The sequence below is a fragment of the Borostomias antarcticus genome (assembly GCF_949987555.1).
Source record: "Borostomias antarcticus genome assembly, contig: scaffold_94, whole genome shotgun sequence".
NCBI classification, from domain to species: Eukaryota; Metazoa; Chordata; class Actinopteri; order Stomiiformes; family Stomiidae; genus Borostomias; species Borostomias antarcticus.
The window spans coordinates 580605-603104 of NW_028176445.1; the positions used below are offsets into that span (position 1 = coordinate 580605).

Below are 22500 nucleotides of genomic sequence, written 5' to 3' on the forward strand. Positions count from 1 at the left end.
AGAATGATAAATTTTGTCCAACAGATATTTTTGCAACCCTCTTCCCCCCCCCCCCCCCCCCCCCCCTTATGTTTTTTTTCTCCATTTTTTATTTTATTTGTAAAATATATTTTAGGTAGGTAAATTTTTTAGGAGGGGTTGGTTTCATGTAGTTGTATCACTTGGACTGGACTATGGTGGTGAGGGAAGGGAGGGGTGTTGTGGGGGGGTGGGGGGGTTATTGAATGTTTGATAACCATGCAGATCTGTCCCTCCACATTGATCTCTTTCTGATTTGCATGTCTACCTTTGTTAGATTTATCCAACTGCACTAACTACCCCCCCCCCCCCTTGACGACACTACACACACACACTAGCATACACACACACACACACACACTAGCATACACACTACACACACACGCTAGCATACACACTACACACACACACACACACACACACTAGCATACACACTACACACACACACACTAGCATACACACACACACACACACTACACGCAAAAAAATAGATGCCTAGCCGTTGCATAGGCAAAGATAGACCTTCGCAAAATGACGCCAACGCAGAACCTGACCGCTGCGATCACAGCGATTGATTTGATTTATTGATGGATTTAAAAGCAGACAGGAATCCAAAGGATGACATGAGAAAGAGAAACCCCTCATTTCTATCCTGGTCCCAGGGGCTGTGAGACCACAGCAGAAACAAACATGACATGAAAACATACATTGTGGCACCATAGGTGTTTGATGGATTCCAACAATGGTTGGAATCATCTTACATCCTCGCTCACGACGGCCCGTCCACATCCCTCAGCTCAGTATGTCACTGCTAATGAAACTAGGCTACTAGCTAACAGCTGATGAAACTAGGCTTCTAGCTAACAGCTGATGAAACTAGGCTACTAGCTAACTGCTAATGAAACTAGGCTACTAGCTAACTGCTAATGAAACTAGGCTACTAGCTAACTGCTGATGAAAGTAGGCTACTAGCTCACTGTTAATGAAACTAGGCTACTAGCTAACTGTTAATGAAACTAGGCTACTAGCTCACTGCTGATGAAACTAGGCTACTAGCTAACTGCTGATGAAACTAGGCTACTAGCTAACTGCTGATGAAACTAGGCTACTAGCTAACTGCTAATGAAACTAGGCTACTAGCTAACAGCTGATGAAACTAGGCTACTAGCTAACTGCTGATGAAACTAGGCTACTAGCTAACTGTTAATGAAACTAGGCTACTAGCTAACTGTTAATGAAACTAGGCTACTAGCTCACTGCTGATGAAACTAGGCTACTAGCTAACTGCTGATGAAACTGGGCTACTAGCTAAACTGCTGATGAAACTAGGCTACTAGCTAACTGCTGATGAAACTAGGCTACTAGCTAACTGCTAATGAAACTAGGCTACTAGCTCACTGCTGATGAAACTGGGCTACTAGCTAACTGCTGATGAAACTAGGCTACTAGCTAACTGCTGATGAAACTAAGCTACTAGCTAACTGCTGATGAAACTAGGCTACTAGCTAACTGCTGATGAAACTAGGCTGCTAGCTCACTGTTAATGAAACTGGGCTACTAGCTAACTGCTGATGAAACTAAGCTACTAGCTAACTGCTGATGAAACTAGGCTACTAGCTAACTGCTGATGAAACTAGGCTACTAGCTAACTGCTGATGAAACTAGGCTACTAGCTAACAGCTGATGAAACTAGGCTACTAGCTAACTGCTGATGAAACTAGGCTACTAGCTAACAGCTGATGAAACTAGGCTACTAGCTCACTGTTAATGAAACTAGGCTACTAGCTAACTGCTAATGAAACTAGGCTACTAGCTAACTGCTGATGAAACTAGGCTACTAGCTAACTGCTGATGAAACTAGGCTACTAGCTAACTGCTGATGAAACTAGGCTGCTAGCTAACTGCTGATGAAACTAAGGTACTAGCTAACTGCTGATGAAACTAGGCTACTAGCTAACAGCTGATGAAACTAGGCTACTAGCTAACTGCTGATGAAACTAGGCTGCTAGCTAACTGTTAATGAAACTAGGCTACTAGCTAACAGCTGATGAAACTAGGCTGCTAGCTAACTGCTGATGAAACTAGGCTACTAGCTAACTGCTGATGAAACTAGGCTACTAGCTAACTGTTAATGAAACTAAGGTACTAGCTAACAGCTGATGAAACTAGGCTACTAGCTAACTGCTGATGAAACTAGGCTGCTAGCTAACTGCTGATGAAACTAGGCTACTAGCTAACTGTTAATGAAACTAAGGTACTAGCTAACAGCTGATGAAACTAGGCTACTAGCTAACTGCTGATGAAACTAGGCTACTAGCTAACTGCTGATGAAACTAGGCTACTAGCTAACTGTTAATGAAACTAAGGTACTAGCTAACTGCTGATGAAACTAGGCTACTAGCTAACTGCTGATGAAACTAGGCTACTAGCTAACTGTTAATGAAACTAGGCTAGCTAACTGCTGATGAAACTAGGCTACTAGCTAACTGTTGATGAAACTAGGCTACTAGCTAACTGCTGATGAAACTAGGCTACTAGCTAACTGCTGATGAAACTAGGCTACTAGCTAACTGCTGATGAAACTAGGCTGCTAGCTAACTGCTGATGAAACTAGGCTACTAGCTAACTGCTAATGAGACTAGGCTACTAGCTAACTGCTGATGAAACTAGGCTACTAGCTAACTGTTAATGAAACTAGGCTACTAGCTAACTGCTGATGAAACTAGGCTACTAGCTAACTGCTGATGAAACTAGGCTACTAGCTAACTGCTGATGAAACTAGGCTACTAGCTAACTGTTAATGAAACTAGGCTAGCTAACTGCTGATGAAACTAGGCTACTAGCTAACTGTTAATGAAACTAGGCTACTAGCTAACTGCTGATGAAACTAGGCTACTAGCTAACTGCTGATGAAACTAGGCTACTAGCTAACTGCTGATGAAACTAGGCTACTAGCTAACTGCTAATGAGACTAGGCTACTAGCTAACTGCTGATGAAACTAGGCTACTAGCTAACTGCTGATGAAACTGGGCTACTAGCTAACTGCTAATGAAACTAGGCTACTAGCTAACTGCTGTTGAAACTAGGCTGCTAGCTAACTGCTAACTCTATCTGTGGACCAGAGCAGAGTAGACATCCTCACACAGACGGTGGAGCAGTCGGACATTTCGAGCGCTGGGTCGCCGTGGAGATTCTGACTCGTCAGGTCGCGGCGATGTCTTGCGGATAATACAGATGTAATACAGTACATATACTGTAAGGCAAGGCAAGTTTATTTGTATAGCACATTTCAGCCACAGGGCGATTCAAGGTGCTTTACATGAGACATTAAAAGCATAAAACAACAAGACATTATAGACATTTAAAACAAAAAGCAGGACAAATAGAGTACAGGAATAAAAGTTACAGTGCAGTATACGGATAAACATAACTCCTCTTAGAAAGCAGTGGCAGGTACTGTAGATGTCTCGGACTGCGAGACGAGCAAGATCGTCCCACGTCGTGCGTCGGTTAGGAGAGGCGGGAACGTGGTAGCGCATGCTACGCACACACACACACACACACACACACACACTGTCCCCTGCTGCGGCGTGTATCCCAGCTCCTCTCCTCTACCACCCCCCCACCCTCTCTCTCTCTCTCTCTCTCTCTCTGTCACCCTTCCCACTCCCTCTCTCTCACAGTTGCCTGCTATGCCCCCCCCCCCCCCCCCCCCATGTCACAGCAGGTCACAGTCGGTGTCACTCAGGCTCTCTTCACACCAACATCATCCATCCATCTCTTATTGGCCAGCACAACTTCTATTAGTTAATTGCATGACTAAGACCTCCCCCCCACCTCTAACACCCCCCCCCCCCCCCCACACACACACACACACACACATTTACGGCTGCGTCAGCGTAATGATGTTGTCAGCAGTCACATGGGTGTTTTGACGCGGACAGTCTAGCAGATCCACGTGCTGTCCAGGGTTCCCCATGTTTACTCACCATTCATGTATGTGTGTGTATTTGTGTGTGTGTAGGCTGACTGTGTGTGTGTGTGTGTAGGCCGACTGTTTGTGTGGGCTGACTGTATGTGTGTGTGTGTGTAGGCTGACTGTGTGTGTATGTAAACTGTGTGTGTGTGTAGGCTGAGTGTGTATTTCCTCCGGGAGAGAGTCCATTGAGGGTGTCCAGTGTGGTGCTCACCGCTCTCCCCTCCTCCCTCCACCCCAGGTCAACAACGCCACGGCCAGGGTGATGACCAATAAGAAGATGGTCAGCCCCTACCCCAACGGGGAGGCCCTCAGCACCCTGCCCTACGGTAACACACACACACACACTACACACACACAACTACACTACACAGTCACACACACCTACACTACACACTAGGGCTGCTCGATTAATCGTATTTTAATCTAGATTAAGATCTGGGCTGTCAACGATCATTAAAACAAAATAATCGCCATAAAACGATCTTTCACAAATCAAGCGCACCCTACACTGCAGAGCTATACTGTGCTTGACCCCTCCCCACCCCCCCCAAAGCCCCAAAACAAACACTTTAGTTCAGAGCGAGACGAGTTGCGAGGCGCACGCATGCTCCTCTCGAACAAAACACGACAAGAAGATTATGGCAGCAGAAAGAGAGCCGCTGGTGGACGAGAGCTAAAACCACGTCAGTGGTGTGGAAACACTATGGGTTCAGGGAGACAGATTTGGACCAAGTTGACACGGTGTGTAAAATGTGCTACGCAGTCGTAGCCGCCCCTCAAAGCAGCCCTTCTCAGTCCCGTTGTCGCATTCCGCTCGCTCATGCCAGACAACAGTCCTTTGCCGGTCCATTCACTTTGCCGTCAAAATAAATCGGTAACGGCCTATTTAGGAGAGGTCAGATAAACATGAAACGTCACTTACCTAAGCAAAAGGGTCTATTTTAACAAATGCTGGGTTTTGAAGCCTCGGCGCTACCATTAAATAACTTATTTAGACGCGTTCTGTCATAGTGAAATTATTTTTCCAAGGTAGTCTTCTTCTGTGGTGGTGGCGGGGCTTTGAAGCTTCTTTATTTATCCGTTTTGGCACTTTTATTAATTTATTTATCAAGGTCAAGGTTCACTATTTGTCTCCCATGGGAGAAATGTATCTAATCCAAAGAACATTGTTAAAAAGAAAAGCCAGTCAACATTTAATAAATTAATTGTTATCAAAGTCAATTTGATATGTTAAGAAAATGTTAAAACTTTTGATTCAAAACGAAAAAATGAAATGAATAATCGTGTTAAATAATCGTGATCTCAATATCAATCAAAATAATCGTGATTATGATTGTTGCCATAATCGAGCAGCCCTACTACACACTCACACACACCTACACTACACACTTACACGAACACGCGCACACGTCTCTTGTAAAATAACACTGTTTCCCTCTCCTCTCTTTGTGTGTGTGTGTGTGTGCGGGTGTGTGCGGGTGTGTGCGGGTGTGTGTGCGGGTGTGTGCGGGTGTGTGTGCGTGTGTGTGCGCGCGTCAGCCGGGTGGAAGCTGAGTCCCATGGTGGGGGCCATGTACGGACCAGAGATCTATGCAGGTACCAGCTCCTGTCTCTCTCCCGAGTTTGTCTCTCCCAGTGTGGTATCTCTATATAGATGTATAATCATCCCTCCCTCCCTACCCCTCTATATAGATGTATAATCATCCCTCCCTCCCTACCCCTCTATATAGATGTATAATCATCCCTCCCTCCCTACCCCTCTATATAGATGTATAATCATCCCTCCCTCCCTACCCCTCTATATAGATGTATAATCATCCCTCCCTCCCCCTCTATATAGATGTATAATCATCCCTCCCTCCCCCTCTATATAGATGTATAATCATCCCTCCCTCCCCCTCTATATAGATGTATAATCATCCCTCCCTCCCTCCCCCTCTATATAGATGTATAATCATCCCTCCCTACCCCTCTATATAGATGTATAATCATCCCTCCCTCCCTACCCCTCTATATAGATGTATAATCATCCCCCCCTACCCCTCTATATAGATGTATAATCATCCCTACCTACCCCTCTATATAGATGTATAATCATCCCTCCCTACCCCTCTATATAGATGTATAATCATCCCTCCCTCCCTACCCCTCTATATAGATGTATAATCATCCCTACCTACCCCTCTATATAGATGTATAATCATCCCTCCCTACCCCTCTATATAGATGTATAATCATCCCTCCATCCCTACCCCTCTATAAAGATGTATAATCATCCCTCCCTACCCCTCTATATAGATGTATAATCATCCCTCCCTCCCCCTCTATATAGATGTATAATCATCCCTCCCTACCCCTCTATATAGATGTATAATCATCCCTCTCTCCCTACCCCTCTATATAGATGTATACTCATCCCTCCCTCCCTACCCCTCTATATAGATGTATAATCATCCCTCCCTCCCCCTCTATATAGATGTATAATCATCCCTCCCTACCCCTCTATATAGATGTATAATCATCCCTCCCTCCCCCTCTATATAGATGTATAATCATCCCTCCCTACCCCTCTATATAGATGTATAATCATCCCTCCCTCCCCCTCTATATAGATGTATAATCATCCCTCCCTACCCCTCTATATAGATGTATAATCATCCCTCCCTACCCCTCTATATAGATGTATAATCATCCCTCCCTCCCCCTCTATATAGATGTATAATCATCCCTCCCTACCCCTCTATATAGATGTATAATCATCCCTCCCTCCCTACCCCTCTATATAGATGTATAATCATCCCTCCCTACCCCTCTATATAGATGTATAATCATCCCTCCCTACCCCTCTATATAGATGTATAATCATCCCTCCCTACCCCTCTATATAGATGTATAATCATCCCTCCCTACCCCTCTATATAGATGTATAATCATCCCTCCCTACCCCTCTATATAGATGTATAATCATCCCTCCCTACCCCTCTATATAGATGTATAATCATCCCTCCCTACCCCTCTATATAGATGTATAATCATCCCTCCCTACCCCTCTATAAAGATGTATAATCATCCCTCCCTCCCTACCCCTCTATATAGATGTATACTCATCCCTCCCTCCCTACCCCTCTATATAGATGTATACTCATCCCTCCCTCCCTACCCCTCTATATAGATGTATAATCATCCCTCCCTACCCCTCTATATAGATGTATAATCATCCCTCCCTCCCCCTCTATATAGATGTATACTCATCCCTCCCTCCCTCCCCCTCTATATAGATGTATAATCATCCCTCCCTACCCCTCTATATAGATGTATAATCATCCCTCCCTACCCCTCTATATAGATGTATAATCATCCCTCCCTACCCCTCTATATAGATGTATAATCATCCCTCCCTACCCCTCTATATAGATGTATAATCATCCCTACCTACCCCTCTATATAGATGTGTAATCATCCCTCCCTCATCCCCAGTCCCAGGGTTCCCGTACACCTCTATATAGATGTATAATCATCCCTCCCTCCCTACCCCTCTATATAGATGTATACTCATCCCTCCCTCCCTACCCCTCTATATAGATGTATAATCATCCCTCCCTACCCCTCTATATAGATGTATAATCATCCCTCCCTCCCCCTCTATATAGATGTATACTCATCCCTCCCTCCCTCCCCCTCTATATAGATGTATAATCATCCCTCCCTACCCCTCTATATAGATGTATAATCATCCCTCCCTCCCTACCCCTCTATATAGATGTATAATCATCCCTCCCTACCCCTCTATATAGATGTATAATCATCCCTCCCTACCCCTCTATATAGATGTATAATCATCCCTCCCTACCCCTCTATATAGATGTATAATCATCCCTCCCTACCCCTCTATATAGATGTATAATCATCCCTCCCTACCCCTCTATATAGATGTGTAATCATCCCTCCCTCATCCCCAGTCCCAGGGTTCCCGTACACCTCGGCAGCAGCGGCGTCCACGGCGGCGGTGGCGGCAGCGGCGTTCAGGGGCGCCCATCTTAGGGGGCGGGGCCGACCCGTCTACAGCGCCGTCCGCGCCGCCGTGCCCCAGCCCGCCCTCCCTGCGTACCCCAGGTGAGACACACACACACACACACACACACACGTATGCGCATTACGGCCTCTTCCATCAGCTGCATAGCGCACGGTACATTCCTACTGCTTCACACCACATTCATCACACATCTCACTAGAACCCTCCCTCATAGACTCACTATAACACCCAGCACTGACCAGCACTGACCAGCACTGACCAGCACCCAGCACTGACCAGCACTGACCATCTCACTAGAACACTCCCTCATAGACTTACTATAACACCCAGCACTGACCAGCACTGACCAGCACTGACCAGCACTGACCATCTCACTAGAACACTCCCTCATAGACTTACTATAACACCCAGCACTGACCAGCACTGACCAGCACTGACCAGCACTGACCTCACTGACCATCTCACTAGAACACTCCCTCATAGACTTACTATAGCACCCAGCACTGACCATCACTGACCAGCACTGACCATCACTGACCAGCACCCAGCACTGACCAGCACTGACCAGCACCCAGCACTGACCAGCACTGACCAGCACCCAGCACTGACCAGCACCCAGCACTGACCAGCACTGACCAGCACTGACCAGCACCCAGCACTGACCAGCACTGACCAGCACTGACCAGCAGCCAGCACTGACCAGCACTGACCATCTCACTAGCACCCTCCCTCATAGACTTACTATAACACCCAGCACTGACCATCACTGACCAGCACTGACCATCATGACCATCACTGACCTCACTGACCAGGTTTCACTGCGTTTGTTTGCATGCTTGTTGCCGTGTCTGGGCTGTGCTGATAGGTCGGTGGGGAGTGCGGGATACTCAAACAGGATTGGCTGAGAGGCAGGAAATGGCTCTTCCTCCTCCTCTGCTGCTGTCAGAGATTTATCTCGTCAAATTAATTTGTGTCGAGTCGTAAAGTGGAAGGAATATCTTCATTCAATATCTCTCTTCAATTCAGGACCACTTAAAGCAATTGAATCAACTTTATTGACCCCTGTGGGGTAACGGCAGTGGGGGATCATGGGAAGGGAAGCATGTTGCTTGGGTGTGTTATAACTTCTCTATCTCTCTCTCCCATCCTCTCTCTCTCTCTCTCTCTCTCTCTCTCTTCCTCTCTGTCCTCTCTCTCCCTCCTCCCTCCCTCCCTCCCTCTCTCTATCTCTCTCTCCCATCCTCTCTCTCTCTCTCTCTCTCTCTCTCTTCCTCTCTGTCCTCTCTCTCCCTCCTCCCTCCCTCCCTCCCTCTCTCTATCTCTCTCTCCCATCCTCTCTCTCTCTCTCTCTCTCTCTCTCTTCCTCTCTGTCCTCTCTCTCCCTCCTCCCTCCCTCCCTCCCTCTCTCTATCTCTCTCTCCCATCCTCTCTCTCTCTCTCTCTGGTGGTTGGGCTGAACACCTCCATCTATATACCTGTGTTTCTCCTCTCTTTCTCTCTCTCTCTCTCTCCTCCCTCCCTCCCTCCCTCTCTCTATCTCTCCCTCCTCCATCCCTCCCTCCATCTCTCAGCGTGGTGTATCAGGACGGCTTCTACGGCGCCGCCGACTTATACGTGAGTAAACGTCTCCTCCTCCCCTCCCTCCCTCCCTCCCTCTCTCTCTCTCCTTCCTCTGTCACTGATTGTGCATGCGCAAACGGCGCCGCGTGGCTCGGGGCCGCCCCGGGGGTGACTCGTACCGTCGGGCGGTTGTGTAAACAACAACATGTAAACAGACGCGGCAGGAACGCTAGTCGGAGCGACAGGGATCTGAAATGTGTCTAAGGGCCGCTCTGCACGCGCGTGTGTGTGTGTGTGTGTGTGTGTGTTTGTGTGTGTGTGTGTGTGTGTTTGTGTGTGTGTGTGTTTGTGTGTTTTTGTAAGTGGGTGTGTGTGTGTGTGTGTGTGTGTGTGTGTGTGTGTGTGTGTGTGTGCGTGCGTGTGTGTGTGCGTGTGCGTGTGTATGTCCCGCGGTTCTGATACTCAGTCCTGGTTCTAAGCAGGAGAACACAAGTCTGTTTGATTTGATTTGATTTATTTTGGACAAGGTACAATAGATATTAACCCTAAAAGGTAGGGAGAGATCCTGTACAAGGTTACAGCTAAACAGCTCATTTCCACCCGCAGTCTCTGGGCAAATACATATACAGGCTTAAAAATAATGGGGAAAATATAATAGAAGAGTTCCATACATGGAAGAGATGTGATGAACTGAGCCCAACCCCCACCTGACATGATGCTCCCCTCCCTCCCTCCCCCTCAAACCCCCACCTGACATGATGCTCCCCTCCCTCCCCCAACCCCCACCTGACATGATGCTCCCCTCCCTCCCCCAACCCCCACCTGACATGATGCTCCCTCCCTCCCCCAACCCCCACCTGACATGATGCTCCCCTCCCTCCCCCAACCCCCACCTGACATGATGCTCCCCTCCCTCCCCCAACCCCCACCTGACATGATGCTCCCCTCCCTCCCCCAACCCCCACCTGACATGATGCTCCCTCCCTCCCTCCCCCAACCCCCACCTGACATGATGCTCCCCTCCCTCCCCCAACCCCCACCTGACATGATGCTCCCCTCCCTCCCTCCCCCAACCCCCACCTGACATGATGCTCCCCTCCCTCCCTCCCCCAACCCCCACCTGACATGATGCTCCCCTCCCTCCCCCAACCCCCACCTGACATGATGCTCCCCTCCCTCCCCCAACCCCCACCTGACATGATGCTCCCCTCCCTCCCCCCCCCAACCCCCACCTGACATGATGCTCCCCTCCCTCCCTCCCCCAACCCCCACCTGACATGATGCTCCCCTCCCTCCCCCAACCCCCACCTGACATGATGCTCCCTCCCCCCCCAACCCCCACCTGACATGATGCTCCCCTCCCTCCCCCAACCCCCACCTGACATGATGCTCCCCTCCCTCCCCCAACCCCCACCTGACATGATGCTCCCCTCCCTCCCCCAACCCCCACCTGACATGATGCTCCCCTCCCTCCCCCAACCCCCACCTGACATGATGCTCCCTCCCTCCCTCCCCCAACCCCCACCTGACATGATGCTCCCCTCCCTCCCCCAACCCCCACCTGACATGATGCTCCCCTCCCTCCCCCAACCCCCACCTGACATGATGCTCCCCTCCCTCCCCCCCCAACCCCCACCTGACATGATGCTCCCCTCCCTCCCTCCCCCAACCCCCACCTGACATGATGCTCCCCTCCCTCCCCCAACCCCCACCTGACATGATGCTCCCCTCCCTCCCCCAACCCCCACCTGACATGATGCTCCCCTCCCTCCCTCCCCCAACCCCCACCTGACATGATGCTCCCCTCCCTCCCTCCCCCAACCCCCACCTGACATGATGCTCCCCTCCCTCCCCCAACCCCCACCTGACATGATGCTCCCCTCCCTCCCCCAACCCCCACCTGACATGATGCTCCCCTCCCTCCCCCCCCCAACCCCCACCTGACATGATGCTCCCCTCCCTCCCTCCCCCAACCCCCACCTGACATGATGCTCCCCTCCCTCCCCCAACCCCCACCTGACATGATGCTCCCTCCCCCCCCAACCCCCACCTGACATGATGCTCCCCTCCCTCCCCCAACCCCCACCTGACATGATGCTCCCCTCCCTCCCCCAACCCCCACCTGACATGATGCTCCCCTCCCTCCCCCAACCCCCACCTGACATGATGCTCCCCTCCCTCCCCCAACCCCCACCTGACATGATGCTCCCTCCCTCCCTCCCCCAACCCCCACCTGACATGATGCTCCCCTCCCTCCCCCAACCCCCACCTGACATGATGCTCCCTCCCTCCCCCAACCCCCACCTGACATGATGCTCCCCTCCCTCCCCCAACCCCCACCTGACATGATGCTCCCCTCCCTCCCCAAACCCCCACCTGACATGATGCTCCCCTCCCTCCCCCAACCCCCACCTGACATGATGCTCCCCTCCCTCCCCCAACCCCCACCTGACATGATGCTCCCTCCCTCCCCCAACCCCCACCTGACATGATGCTCCCCTCCCTCCCCCAACCCCCACCTGACATGATGCTCCCCTCCCTCCCTCCCCCAACCCCCACCTGACATGATGCTCCCTCCCTCCCTCCCCCAACCCCCACCTGACATGATGCTCCCTCCCTCCCTCCCCCAACCCCCACCTGACATGATGCTCCCCTCCCTCCCCCAACCCCCACCTGACATGATGCTCCCCTCCCTCCCTCCCCCAACCCCCACCTGACATGATGCTCCCCTCCCTCCCTCCCCCAACCCCCACCTGACATGATGCTCCCCTCCCTCCCCCAACCCCCACCTGACATGATGCTCCCCTCCCTCCCCCAACCCCCACCTGACATGATGCTCCCTCCCTCCCTCCCCCAACCCCCACCTGACATGATGCTCCCCTCCCTCCCCCAACCCCCACCTGACATGATGCTCCCCTCCCTCCCTCCCCCAACCCCCACCTGACATGATGCTCCCCTCCCTCCCTCCCCCAACCCCCACCTGACATGATGCTCCCCTCCCTCCCCCAACCCCCACCTGACATGATGCTCCCCTCCCTCCCCCAACCCCCACCTGACATGATGCTCCCCTCCCTCCCCCCCCCAACCCCCACCTGACATGATGCTCCCCTCCCTCCCTCCCCCAACCCCCACCTGACATGATGCTCCCCTCCCTCCCCCAACCCCCACCTGACATGATGCTCCCTCCCCCCCCAACCCCCACCTGACATGATGCTCCCCTCCCTCCCCCAACCCCCACCTGACATGATGCTCCCCTCCCTCCCCCAACCCCCACCTGACATGATGCTCCCCTCCCTCCCCCAACCCCCACCTGACATGATGCTCCCCTCCCTCCCCCAACCCCCACCTGACATGATGCTCCCTCCCCCCCCAACCCCCACCTGACATGATGCTCCCTCCCCCCCCAACCCCCACCTGACATGATGCTCCCCTCCCTCCCCCAACCCCCACCTGACATGATGCTCCCCTCCCTCCCCCAACCCCCACCTGACATGATGCTTCCCTCCCTCCCTCCCCCAACCCCCACCTGACATGATGCTCCCCTCCCTCCCCCAACCCCCACCTGACATGATGCTCCCCTCCCTCCCTCCCCCAACCCCCACCTGACATGATGCTCCCCTCCCTCCCCCAACCCCCACCTGACATGATGCTCCCCTCCCTCCCTCCCCCAACCCCCACCTGACATGATGCTCCCCTCCCTCCCCCAACCCCCACCTGACATGATGCTCCCCTCCCTCCCCCAACCCCCACCTGACATGATGCTCCCTCCCTCCCTCCCCCAACCCCCACCTGACATGATGCTCCCCTCCCTCCCCCAACCCCCACCTGACATGATGCTCCCCTCCCTCCCCCAACCCCCACCTGACATGATGCTCCCCTCCCTCCCCCAACCCCCACCTGACATGATGCTCCCCTCCCTCCCCCAACCCCCACCTGACATGATGCTCCCTCCCTCCCTCCCCCAACCCCCACCTGACATGATGCTCCCCTCCCTCCCCCAACCCCCACCTGACATGATGCTCCCTCCCTCCCTCCCCCAACCCCCACCTGACATGATGCTCCCTCCCTCCCTCCCCCAACCCCCACCTGACATGATGCTCCCCTCCCTCCCCCAACCCCCACCTGACATGATGCTCCCTCCCTCCCCCAACCCCCACCTGACATGATGCTCCCTCCCTCCCTCCCCCAACCCCCACCTGACATGATGCTCCCCTCCCTCCCTCCCCCAACCCCCACCTGACATGATGCTCCCCTCCCTCCCCCAACCCCCACCTGACATGATGCTCCCCTCCCTCCCCCAACCCCCACCTGACATGATGCTCCCCTCCCTCCCCCAACCCCCACCTGACATGATGCTCCCCTCCCTCCCCCAACCCCCACCTGACATGATGCTCCCCTCCCTCCCCCAACCCCCACCTGACATGATGCTCCCCTCCCTCCCCCAACCCCCACCTGACATGATGCTCCCCTCCCTCCCCCCCCAACCCCCACCTGACATGATGCTCCCCTCCCTCCCTCCCCCAACCCCCACCTGACATGATGCTCCCTCCCTCCCTCCCCCAACCCCCACCTGACATGATGCTCCCCTCCCTCCCTCCCCCAACCCCCACCTGACATGATGCTCCCCTCCCTCCCCCAACCCCCACCTGACATGATGCTCCCTCCCTCCCTCCCCCAACCCCCACCTGACATGATGCTCCCCTCCCTCCCTCCCCCAACCCCCACCTGACATGATGCTCCCCTCCCTCCCTCCCCCAACCCCCACCTGACATGATGCTCCCCTCCCTCCCCCAACCCCCACCTGACATGATGCTCCCCTCCCTCCCCCAACCCCCACCTGACATGATGCTCCCCTCCCTCCCCCAACCCCCACCTGACATGATGCTCCCCTCCCTCCCCCAACCCCCACCTGACATGATGCTCCCCTCCCTCCCCCAACCCCCACCTGACATGATGCTCCCCTCCCTCCCCCAACCCCCACCTGACATGATGCTCCCCTCCCTCCCTCCCCCAACCCCCACCTGACATGATGCTCCCTCCCTCCCCCAACCCCCACCTGACATGATGCTCCCCTCCCTCCCCCAACCCCCACCTGACATGATGCTCCCCTCCCTCCCCCAACCCCCACCTGACATGATGCTCCCTCCCTCCCCCAACCCCCACCTGACATGATGCTCCCCTCCCTCCCTCCCCCAACCCCCACCTGACATGATGCTCCCCTCCCTCCCTCCCCCAACCCCCACCTGACATGATGCTCCCCTCCCTCCCTCCCCCAACCCCCACCTGACATGATGCTCCCCTCCCTCCTCCCCCAACCCCCACCTGACATGATGCTCCCCTCCCTCCCTCCCCCAACCCCCACCTGACATGATGCTCCCCTCCCTCCCCCAACCCCCACCTGACATGATGCTCCCTCCCTCCCCCAACCCCCACCTGACATGATGCTCCCTCCCTCCCCCAACCCCCACCTGACATGATGCTCCCTCCCTCCCCCAACCCCCACCTGACATGATGCTCCCCTCCCTCCCTCCCCCAACCCCCACCTGACATGATGCTCCCCTCCCTCCCCCAACCCCCACCTGACATGATGCTCCCTCCCTCCCTCCCCCAACCCCCACCTGACATGATGCTCCCCTCCCTCCCCCAACCCCCACCTGACATGATGCTCCCCTCCCTCCCCCAACCCCCACCTGACATGATGCTCCCCTCCCTCCCTCCCCCAACCCCCACCTGACATGATGCTCCCCTCCCTCCCTCCCCCAACCCCCACCTGACATGATGCTCCCCTCCCTCCCTCCCCCAACCCCCACCTGACATGATGCTCCCTCCCTCCCCCAACCCCCACCTGACATGATGCTCCCTCCCTCCCCCAACCCCCACCTGACATGATGCTCCCTCCCTCCCCCAACCCCCACCTGACATGATGCTCCCTCCCCCCCCCAACCCCCACCTGACATGATGCTCCCTCCCTCCCTCCCCCAACCCCCACCTGACATGATGCTCCCCTCCCTCCCTCCCCCAACCCCCACCTGACATGATGCTCCCCTCCCTCCCTCCCCCAACCCCCACCTGACATGATGCTCCCCTCCCTCCCTCCCCCAACCCCCACCTGACATGATGCTCCCCTCCCTCCCCCAACCCCCACCTGACATGATGCTCCCCTCCCTCCCTCCCCCAACCCCCACCTGACATGATGCTCCCCTCCCTCCCTCCCCCAACCCCCACCTGACATGATGCTCCCTCCCTCCCCCAACCCCCACCTGACATGATGCTCCCTCCCTCCCCCAACCCCCACCTGACATGATGCTCCCTCCCTCCCCCAACCCCCACCTGACATGATGCTCCCTCCCCCCCCCAACCCCCACCTGACATGATGCTCCCTCCCTCCCTCCCCCAACCCCCACCTGACATGATGCTCCCCTCCCTCCCTCCCCCAACCCCCACCTGACATGATGCTCCCCTCCCTCCCTCCCCCAACCCCCACCTGACATGATGCTCCCCTCCCTCCCCCCCCAACCCCCACCTGACATGATGCTCCCCTCCCTCCCCCAACCCCCACCTGACATGATGCTCCCCTCCCTCCCCCAACCCCCACCTGACATGATGCTCCCCTCCCTCCCTCCCCCAACCCCCACCTGACATGATGCTCCCCTCCCTCCCCCAACCCCCACCTGACATGATGCTCCCTCCCTCCCCCCCAACCCCCACCTGACATGATGCTCCCCTCCCTCCCCCAACCCCCACCTGACATGATGCTCCCCTCCCTCCCCCAACCCCCACCTGACATGATGCTCCCTCCCTCCCTCCCCCAACCCCCACCTGACATGATGCTCCCCTCCCTCCCCCCCCCAACCCCCACCTGACATGATGCTCCCCTCCCTCCCCCAACCCCCACCTGACATGATGCTCCCTCCCCCCCCAACCCCCACCTGACATGATGCTCCCTCCCTCCCCCAACCCCCACCTGACATGATGCTCCCCTCCCTCCCTCCCCCAACCCCCACCTGACATGATGCTCCCCTCCCTCCCCCAACCCCCACCTGACATGATGCTCCCTCCCTCCCTCCCCCAACCCCCACCTGACATGATGCTCCCCTCCCTCCCCCAACCCCCACCTGACATGATGCTCCCCTCCCTCCCCCCAACCCCCACCTGACATGATGCTCCCTCCCTCCCCCAACCCCCACCTGACATGATGCTCCCCTCCCTCCCTCCCCCAACCCCCACCTGACATGATGCTCCCTCCCTCCCTCCCCCAACCCCCACCTGACATGATGCTCCCCTCCCTCCCCCAACCCCCACCTGACATGATGCTCCCTCCCTCCCTCCCCCAACCCCCACCTGACATGATGCTCCCCTCCCTCCCCCAACCCCCACCTGACATGATGCTCCCTCCCCCCCCCAACCCCCACCTGACATGATGCTCCCTCCCTCCCTCCCCCAACCCCCACCTGACATGATGCTCCCCTCCCTCCCCCAACCCCCACCTGACATGATGCTCCCCTCCCTCCCCCAACCCCCACCTGACATGATGCTCCCCTCCCTCCCCCAACCCCCACCTGACATGATGCTCCCTCCCTCCCTCCCCCAACCCCCACCTGACATGATGCTCCCCTCCCTCCCTCCCCCAACCCCCACCTGACATGATGCTCCCTCCCTCCCTCCCCCAACCCCCACCTGACATGATGCTCCCTCCCTCCCTCCCCCAACCCCCACCTGACATGATGCTCCCCTCCCTCCCCAAACCCCCACCTGACATGATGCTCCCTCCCTCCCCCAACCCCCACCTGACATGATGCTCCCCTCCCTCCCTCCCCCAACCCCCACCTGACATGATGCTCCCCTCCCTCCCTCCCCCAACCCCCACCTGACATGATGCTCCCCTCCCCCCCCCAACCCCCACCTGACATGATGCTCCCCTCCCTCCCCCAACCCCCACCTGACATGATGCTCCCCTCCCTCCCTCCCCCAACCCCCACCTGACATGATGCTCCCCTCCCTCCCTCCCCCAACCCCCACCTGACATGATGCTCCCCTCCCTCCCTCCCCCAACCCCCACCTGACATGATGCTCCCCTCCCTCCCCCAACCCCCACCTGACATGATGCTCCCTCCCCCCCCAACCCCCACCTGACATGATGCTCCCCTCCCTCCCTCCCCCAACCCCCACCTGACATGATGCTCCCCTCCCTCCCCCAACCCCCACCTGACATGATGCTCCCTCCCTCCCTCCCCCAACCCCCACCTGACATGATGCTCCCTCCCTCCCTCCCCCAACCCCCACCTGACATGATGCTCCCCTCCCTCCCCCAACCCCCACCTGACATGATGCTCCCTCCCTCCCCCAACCCCCACCTGACATGATGCTCCCCTCCCTCCCCCAACCCCCACCTGACATGATGCTCCCCTCCCTCCCCCAACCCCCACCTGACATGATGCTCCCTCCCTCCCTCCCCCAACCCCCACCTGACATGATGCTCCCTCCCCCCCTCCCCCAACCCCCACCTGACATGATGCTCCCCTCCCTCCCTCCCCCAACCCCCACCTGACATGATGCTCCCTCCCTCCCCCAACCCCCACCTGACATGATGCTCCCTCCCTCCCTCCCCCAACCCCCACCTGACATGATGCTCCCCTCCCTCCCCCAACCCCCACCTGACATGATGCTCCCTCCCTCCCTCCCCCAACCCCCACCTGACATGATGCTCCCCTCCCTCCCCCAACCCCCACCTGACATGATGCTCCCCTCCCTCCCTCCCCCAACCCCCACCTGACATGATGCTCCCTCCCTCCCCCAACCCCCACCTGACATGATGCTCCCCTCCCTCCCCCAACCCCCACCTGACATGATGCTCCCCTCCCTCCCCCAACCCCCACCTGACATGATGCTCCCCTCCCTCCCTCCCCCAACCCCCACCTGACATGATGCTCCCCTCCCTCCCCCAACCCCCACCTGACATGATGCTCCCTCCCCCCCCAACCCCCACCTGACATGATGCTCCCTCCCTCCCCCAACCCCCACCTGACATGATGCTCCCCTCCCTCCCCCAACCCCCACCTGACATGATGCTCCCCTCCCTCCCTCCCCCAACCCCCACCTGACATGATGCTCCCTCCCTCCCCCAACCCCCACCTGACATGATGCTCCCCTCCCTCCCCCAACCCCCACCTGACATGATGCTCCCCTCCCTCCCCCAACCCCCACCTGACATGATGCTCCCCTCCCCCCCCCAACCCCCACCTGACATGATGCTCCCCTCCCTCCCCCAACCCCCACCTGACATGATGCTCCCCTCCCTCCCTCCCCCAACCCCCACCTGACATGATGCTCCCTCCCTCCCTCCCCCAACCCCCACCTGACATGATGCTCCCCTCCCTCCCTCCCCCAACCCCCACCTGACATGATGCTCCCCTCCCTCCCCCAACCCCCACCTGACATGATGCTCCCCTCCCTCCCTCCCCCAACCCCCACCTGACATGATGCTCCCCTCCCTCCCTCCCCCAACCCCCACCTGACATGATGCTCCCTCCCTCCCTCCCCCAACCCCCACCTGACATGATGCTCCCCTCCCTCCCCCAACCCCCACCTGACATGATGCTCCCCTCCCTCCCCCAACCCCCACCTGACATGATGCTCCCCTCCCTCCCTCCCCCAACCCCCACCTGACATGATGCTCCCCTCCCTCCCTCCCCCAACCCCCACCTGACATGATGCTCCCTCCCTCCCCCAACCCCCACCTGACATGATGCTCCCTCCCTCCCCCAACCCCCACCTGACATGATGCTCCCCTCCCTCCCCCAACCCCCACCTGACATGATGCTCCCTCCCTCCCCCTCTGATAGCACGCCTCTCTCTCCCTCCCTCCTCCCTCTCTCCTCCTACCTCTCCCTCTCTCCTCCTACCTCTCCCTCTCTCCTCCCTCTCTCCCTCCCTCCCTCCCTCCCTCCCTCCTCCCTCTCTCCTCCTACCTCTCCCTCCCTCCCCCTCTGCAAGCACTCTCTCTCTCCCCTGGTCATCCCTCTCTCCTCCTACCTCTCCCTCTCTCCTCCTACCTCTCCCTCTCTCCTCCTACCTCTCCCTCTCTCCTCCTACCTCTCCCTCTCTCCTCCCTCTCTCCTCCTACCTCTCCCTCTCTCCTCCCTCTCTCCTCCTACCTCTCCCTCTCTCCTCCTACCTCTCCCTCTCTCCTTCTACCTCTCCCTCTCTCCTCCTACCTCTCCCTCTCTCCTCCTACCTCTCCCTCTCTCCTCCTACCTCTCCCTCTCTCCTCCTACCTCTCCCTCTCTCCTCCTACCTCTCCCTCTCTCCTCCTACCTCTCCCTCCCTCCTCCCTCTCTCCTCCTACCTCTCCCTCTCTCCTCCTCTGCAAGCACTCTCTCTCTCCCCTGGTCATCCCTCTCTCCTCCTACCTCTCCCTCTCTCCTCCCTCTCTCCCTCCCTCTCTCCCCTTCCTCCTCCCTCTCTCCTCCCCCTCTGCAAGCACGTCTCTCTCTCCCCTGGTCATCCCTCTCTCCTCCTACCTCATCCCTCTCTCCTCCTACCTCTCCCTCCCTCCCTCCTCCCTCTCTCTCTCCCTACTGCCTCTCCCTCCCTCCTCCCTCCCTCTCTCCCTCCCTCTCTCCTTCTACTTCTCCCTCTAGGACCCCCCCCCATCTCTCTATCATCCCTTCCTCATCCCTCTCTCCTCCTACCTCTCCCTCCCCTCCCTATAGTCCCCCCATCTCTCTATCATCCCTTCCTCATCCCTCTCTCCTTCTACCTCTCCCTCCCCTCCCTCTAGGATCTCTATCATCCCTTCCTCATCCCTCTCTCCTTCTACCTCTCCCTCCCCTCCCTCTAGGATCTCTATCATCCCTTCCTCATCCCTCTCTCCTACCTCTCCCTCCCCTCCCTCTAGGATCTCTATCATCCCTTCCTCATCCCTCTCTCCTTCTACCTCTCCCTCCCCTCCCTCTAGGATCTCTCTATCATCCCTTCCTCATCCCTCTCTCCTCCTACCTCTCCTTCCCCTCCCTCTAGTCTCTCTCTATCATCCCTTCCTCATCCCTCTGTCCTCCTACCCCTCCCTCCCCTCCCTCTAGTCTCTCTCTATCATCCCTTCCTCATCCCTCTCTCCTCCTACCTCTCCCTCCCCTCCCTCTAGTCTCTATCATCCCTTCCTCATCCCTCTCTCCGTGCCCTGTGTTCTGCAGGTGTCCTAGTCGGACGGCGGGTTGTGTGTTCTGTTCTCAGTGATCAGGCTGTATTGCAGTGGTGGTGAATGAGGCATGCATGCTGTTTAATGAGGTGATGATCACTGTGTGTTAGGGATGCACCGATCCACATTTTTTCACTTCCGATCCGATCCCGATACCCGAATTTGGATATCGGCCGATACCGATACTATTCCGATACCAGAGCTCTTTTTGCTTGAATATTATTATTATTATTGTTTATTTTATGAGGCTGTAATAAACTCCTCTCTACAGGCAAAACTCCTCTCTACAGGCAAGTATGACATGTACTTGAGGAAAGTATAAGCTCAGAAAAGCAGGTCAGAAAAGCTTAAAATTGATTATCAATATTTATTAAATTCCATAAAAGTGCAACAAATACACTCTCCAGCAGCCACAAGGGTTTACTTGTCTGACTTGAAATAAAATGTGTAACAAGGCAGCGTTTACTAGTGCAAATATATACACTATCAAAAAGCAAAGAATAGCCTACCTGTCATATAAATGTGAACAGCACAAACACAAATCAAGTAGAGACTACTATGCAGCAATGCGGTTTTCAAGTGTCAAATATGAAATAAAGTGTAAACATCTCTACACTGCTCTCCCTCCCAATAAAAGAAAATGCATACAATGGGCTGCTTCATCTGATCAGCACAAAGTACACTGGCTCAAGTAGCAGCAACAAATCAAGGTTTTCAAATGTCAAATATTTGAAATAAAATAAAGTGCAAAATCAGTGTAAACATCCACACTATCAATACAACAATGTGCATTTGAACAGCACAAATCCAAATGTGTGCGCCAGAGTCAACCCAGTGCACTGTGAGGCTGATTAGTGACATTGGGCACACATCCGAGGTCCAAATATCTGTGGTAAAGCTCAGGGCTGGAACTCCTTTTAACTTGTCAGCTAACTTGGACGACACTCGGTTGTATAGTTTGGGTAGCGCAGTCTCTGATATATATTTTCTGGATGGTAGACTATACCTTGGCTGCAAGTGCTCCATCAGGCTGCGAAACCCCTCGTTTTCCACCACACTTAATGGTTGGTCGTCGACTATGATAAAGTTGAGCAACTTCTCTGTAATCATTTTGGCTTTTACGTTGTCTGCTGGAAGTTTAGCCTGCTTTTGGAATGACTCCAGGAGTGATTCTTGACGTTTCGTTTCATCTTTCTGTCCCCTGGCTAAATATTCGCTGTGCTCTTTTGGGTGGTGCTTTTTCAAATGTTTGATTAGATTAGTAGTATTGTACGTTGCGACAGAGCTTCCACCTCTCGGAACGACGGCTTTGCAAACATTACATGTTGCTGTCTTGCTTTGCGGTGTTTCAAGAGTAAAATAACTCCATACAGCGGACATGTTGTGAAGTTTAGCCTACAGGCTAGCTCGCTGCAAACTGTGGAATGGACCTTCCTGAATGGAGGCGTGTCTCATAACTCCCATTGTTTTTCATTGAGACACGCCTCCGTTCTAGGAAGTCCCATTCCACAGTTTGCAGCCAGCCAGCAGGCTAGCGTGTAGCAGCAAAATTAAGCCGGCAGGAATCACATGTGGAATCATTCCAGCAGACAACGTGAAAGCGCGCACACAGCAGGCGGATCGGAAATCTCCGCACGTGGATCGGAAATTTCCGATCCATGAATTACATGAGTATCGGCACCCGATACCGATATTGGATCGGATCGGTCCCA

The 22500-nt window shown here is 55.4% G+C and overlaps 1 protein-coding gene across 1 annotated transcript in view; it reads left to right on the forward strand.

The window, feature by feature from the left end:
* Positions 1-22500, forward strand: part of LOC311328517 (RNA binding protein fox-1 homolog 2-like) — a 42141-nt gene that overhangs the window by 16925 nt on the left and 2716 nt on the right. The window contains exons 3-6 of the mRNA XM_084462475.1: positions 4237-4324; positions 5538-5594; positions 7958-8111; positions 9603-9645. Coding sequence (XP_084318601.1) covers positions 4237-4324; positions 5538-5594; positions 7958-8111; positions 9603-9645 — 342 coding nt within the window. The remainder of the gene's footprint in view (positions 1-4236; positions 4325-5537; positions 5595-7957; positions 8112-9602; positions 9646-22500) is intronic.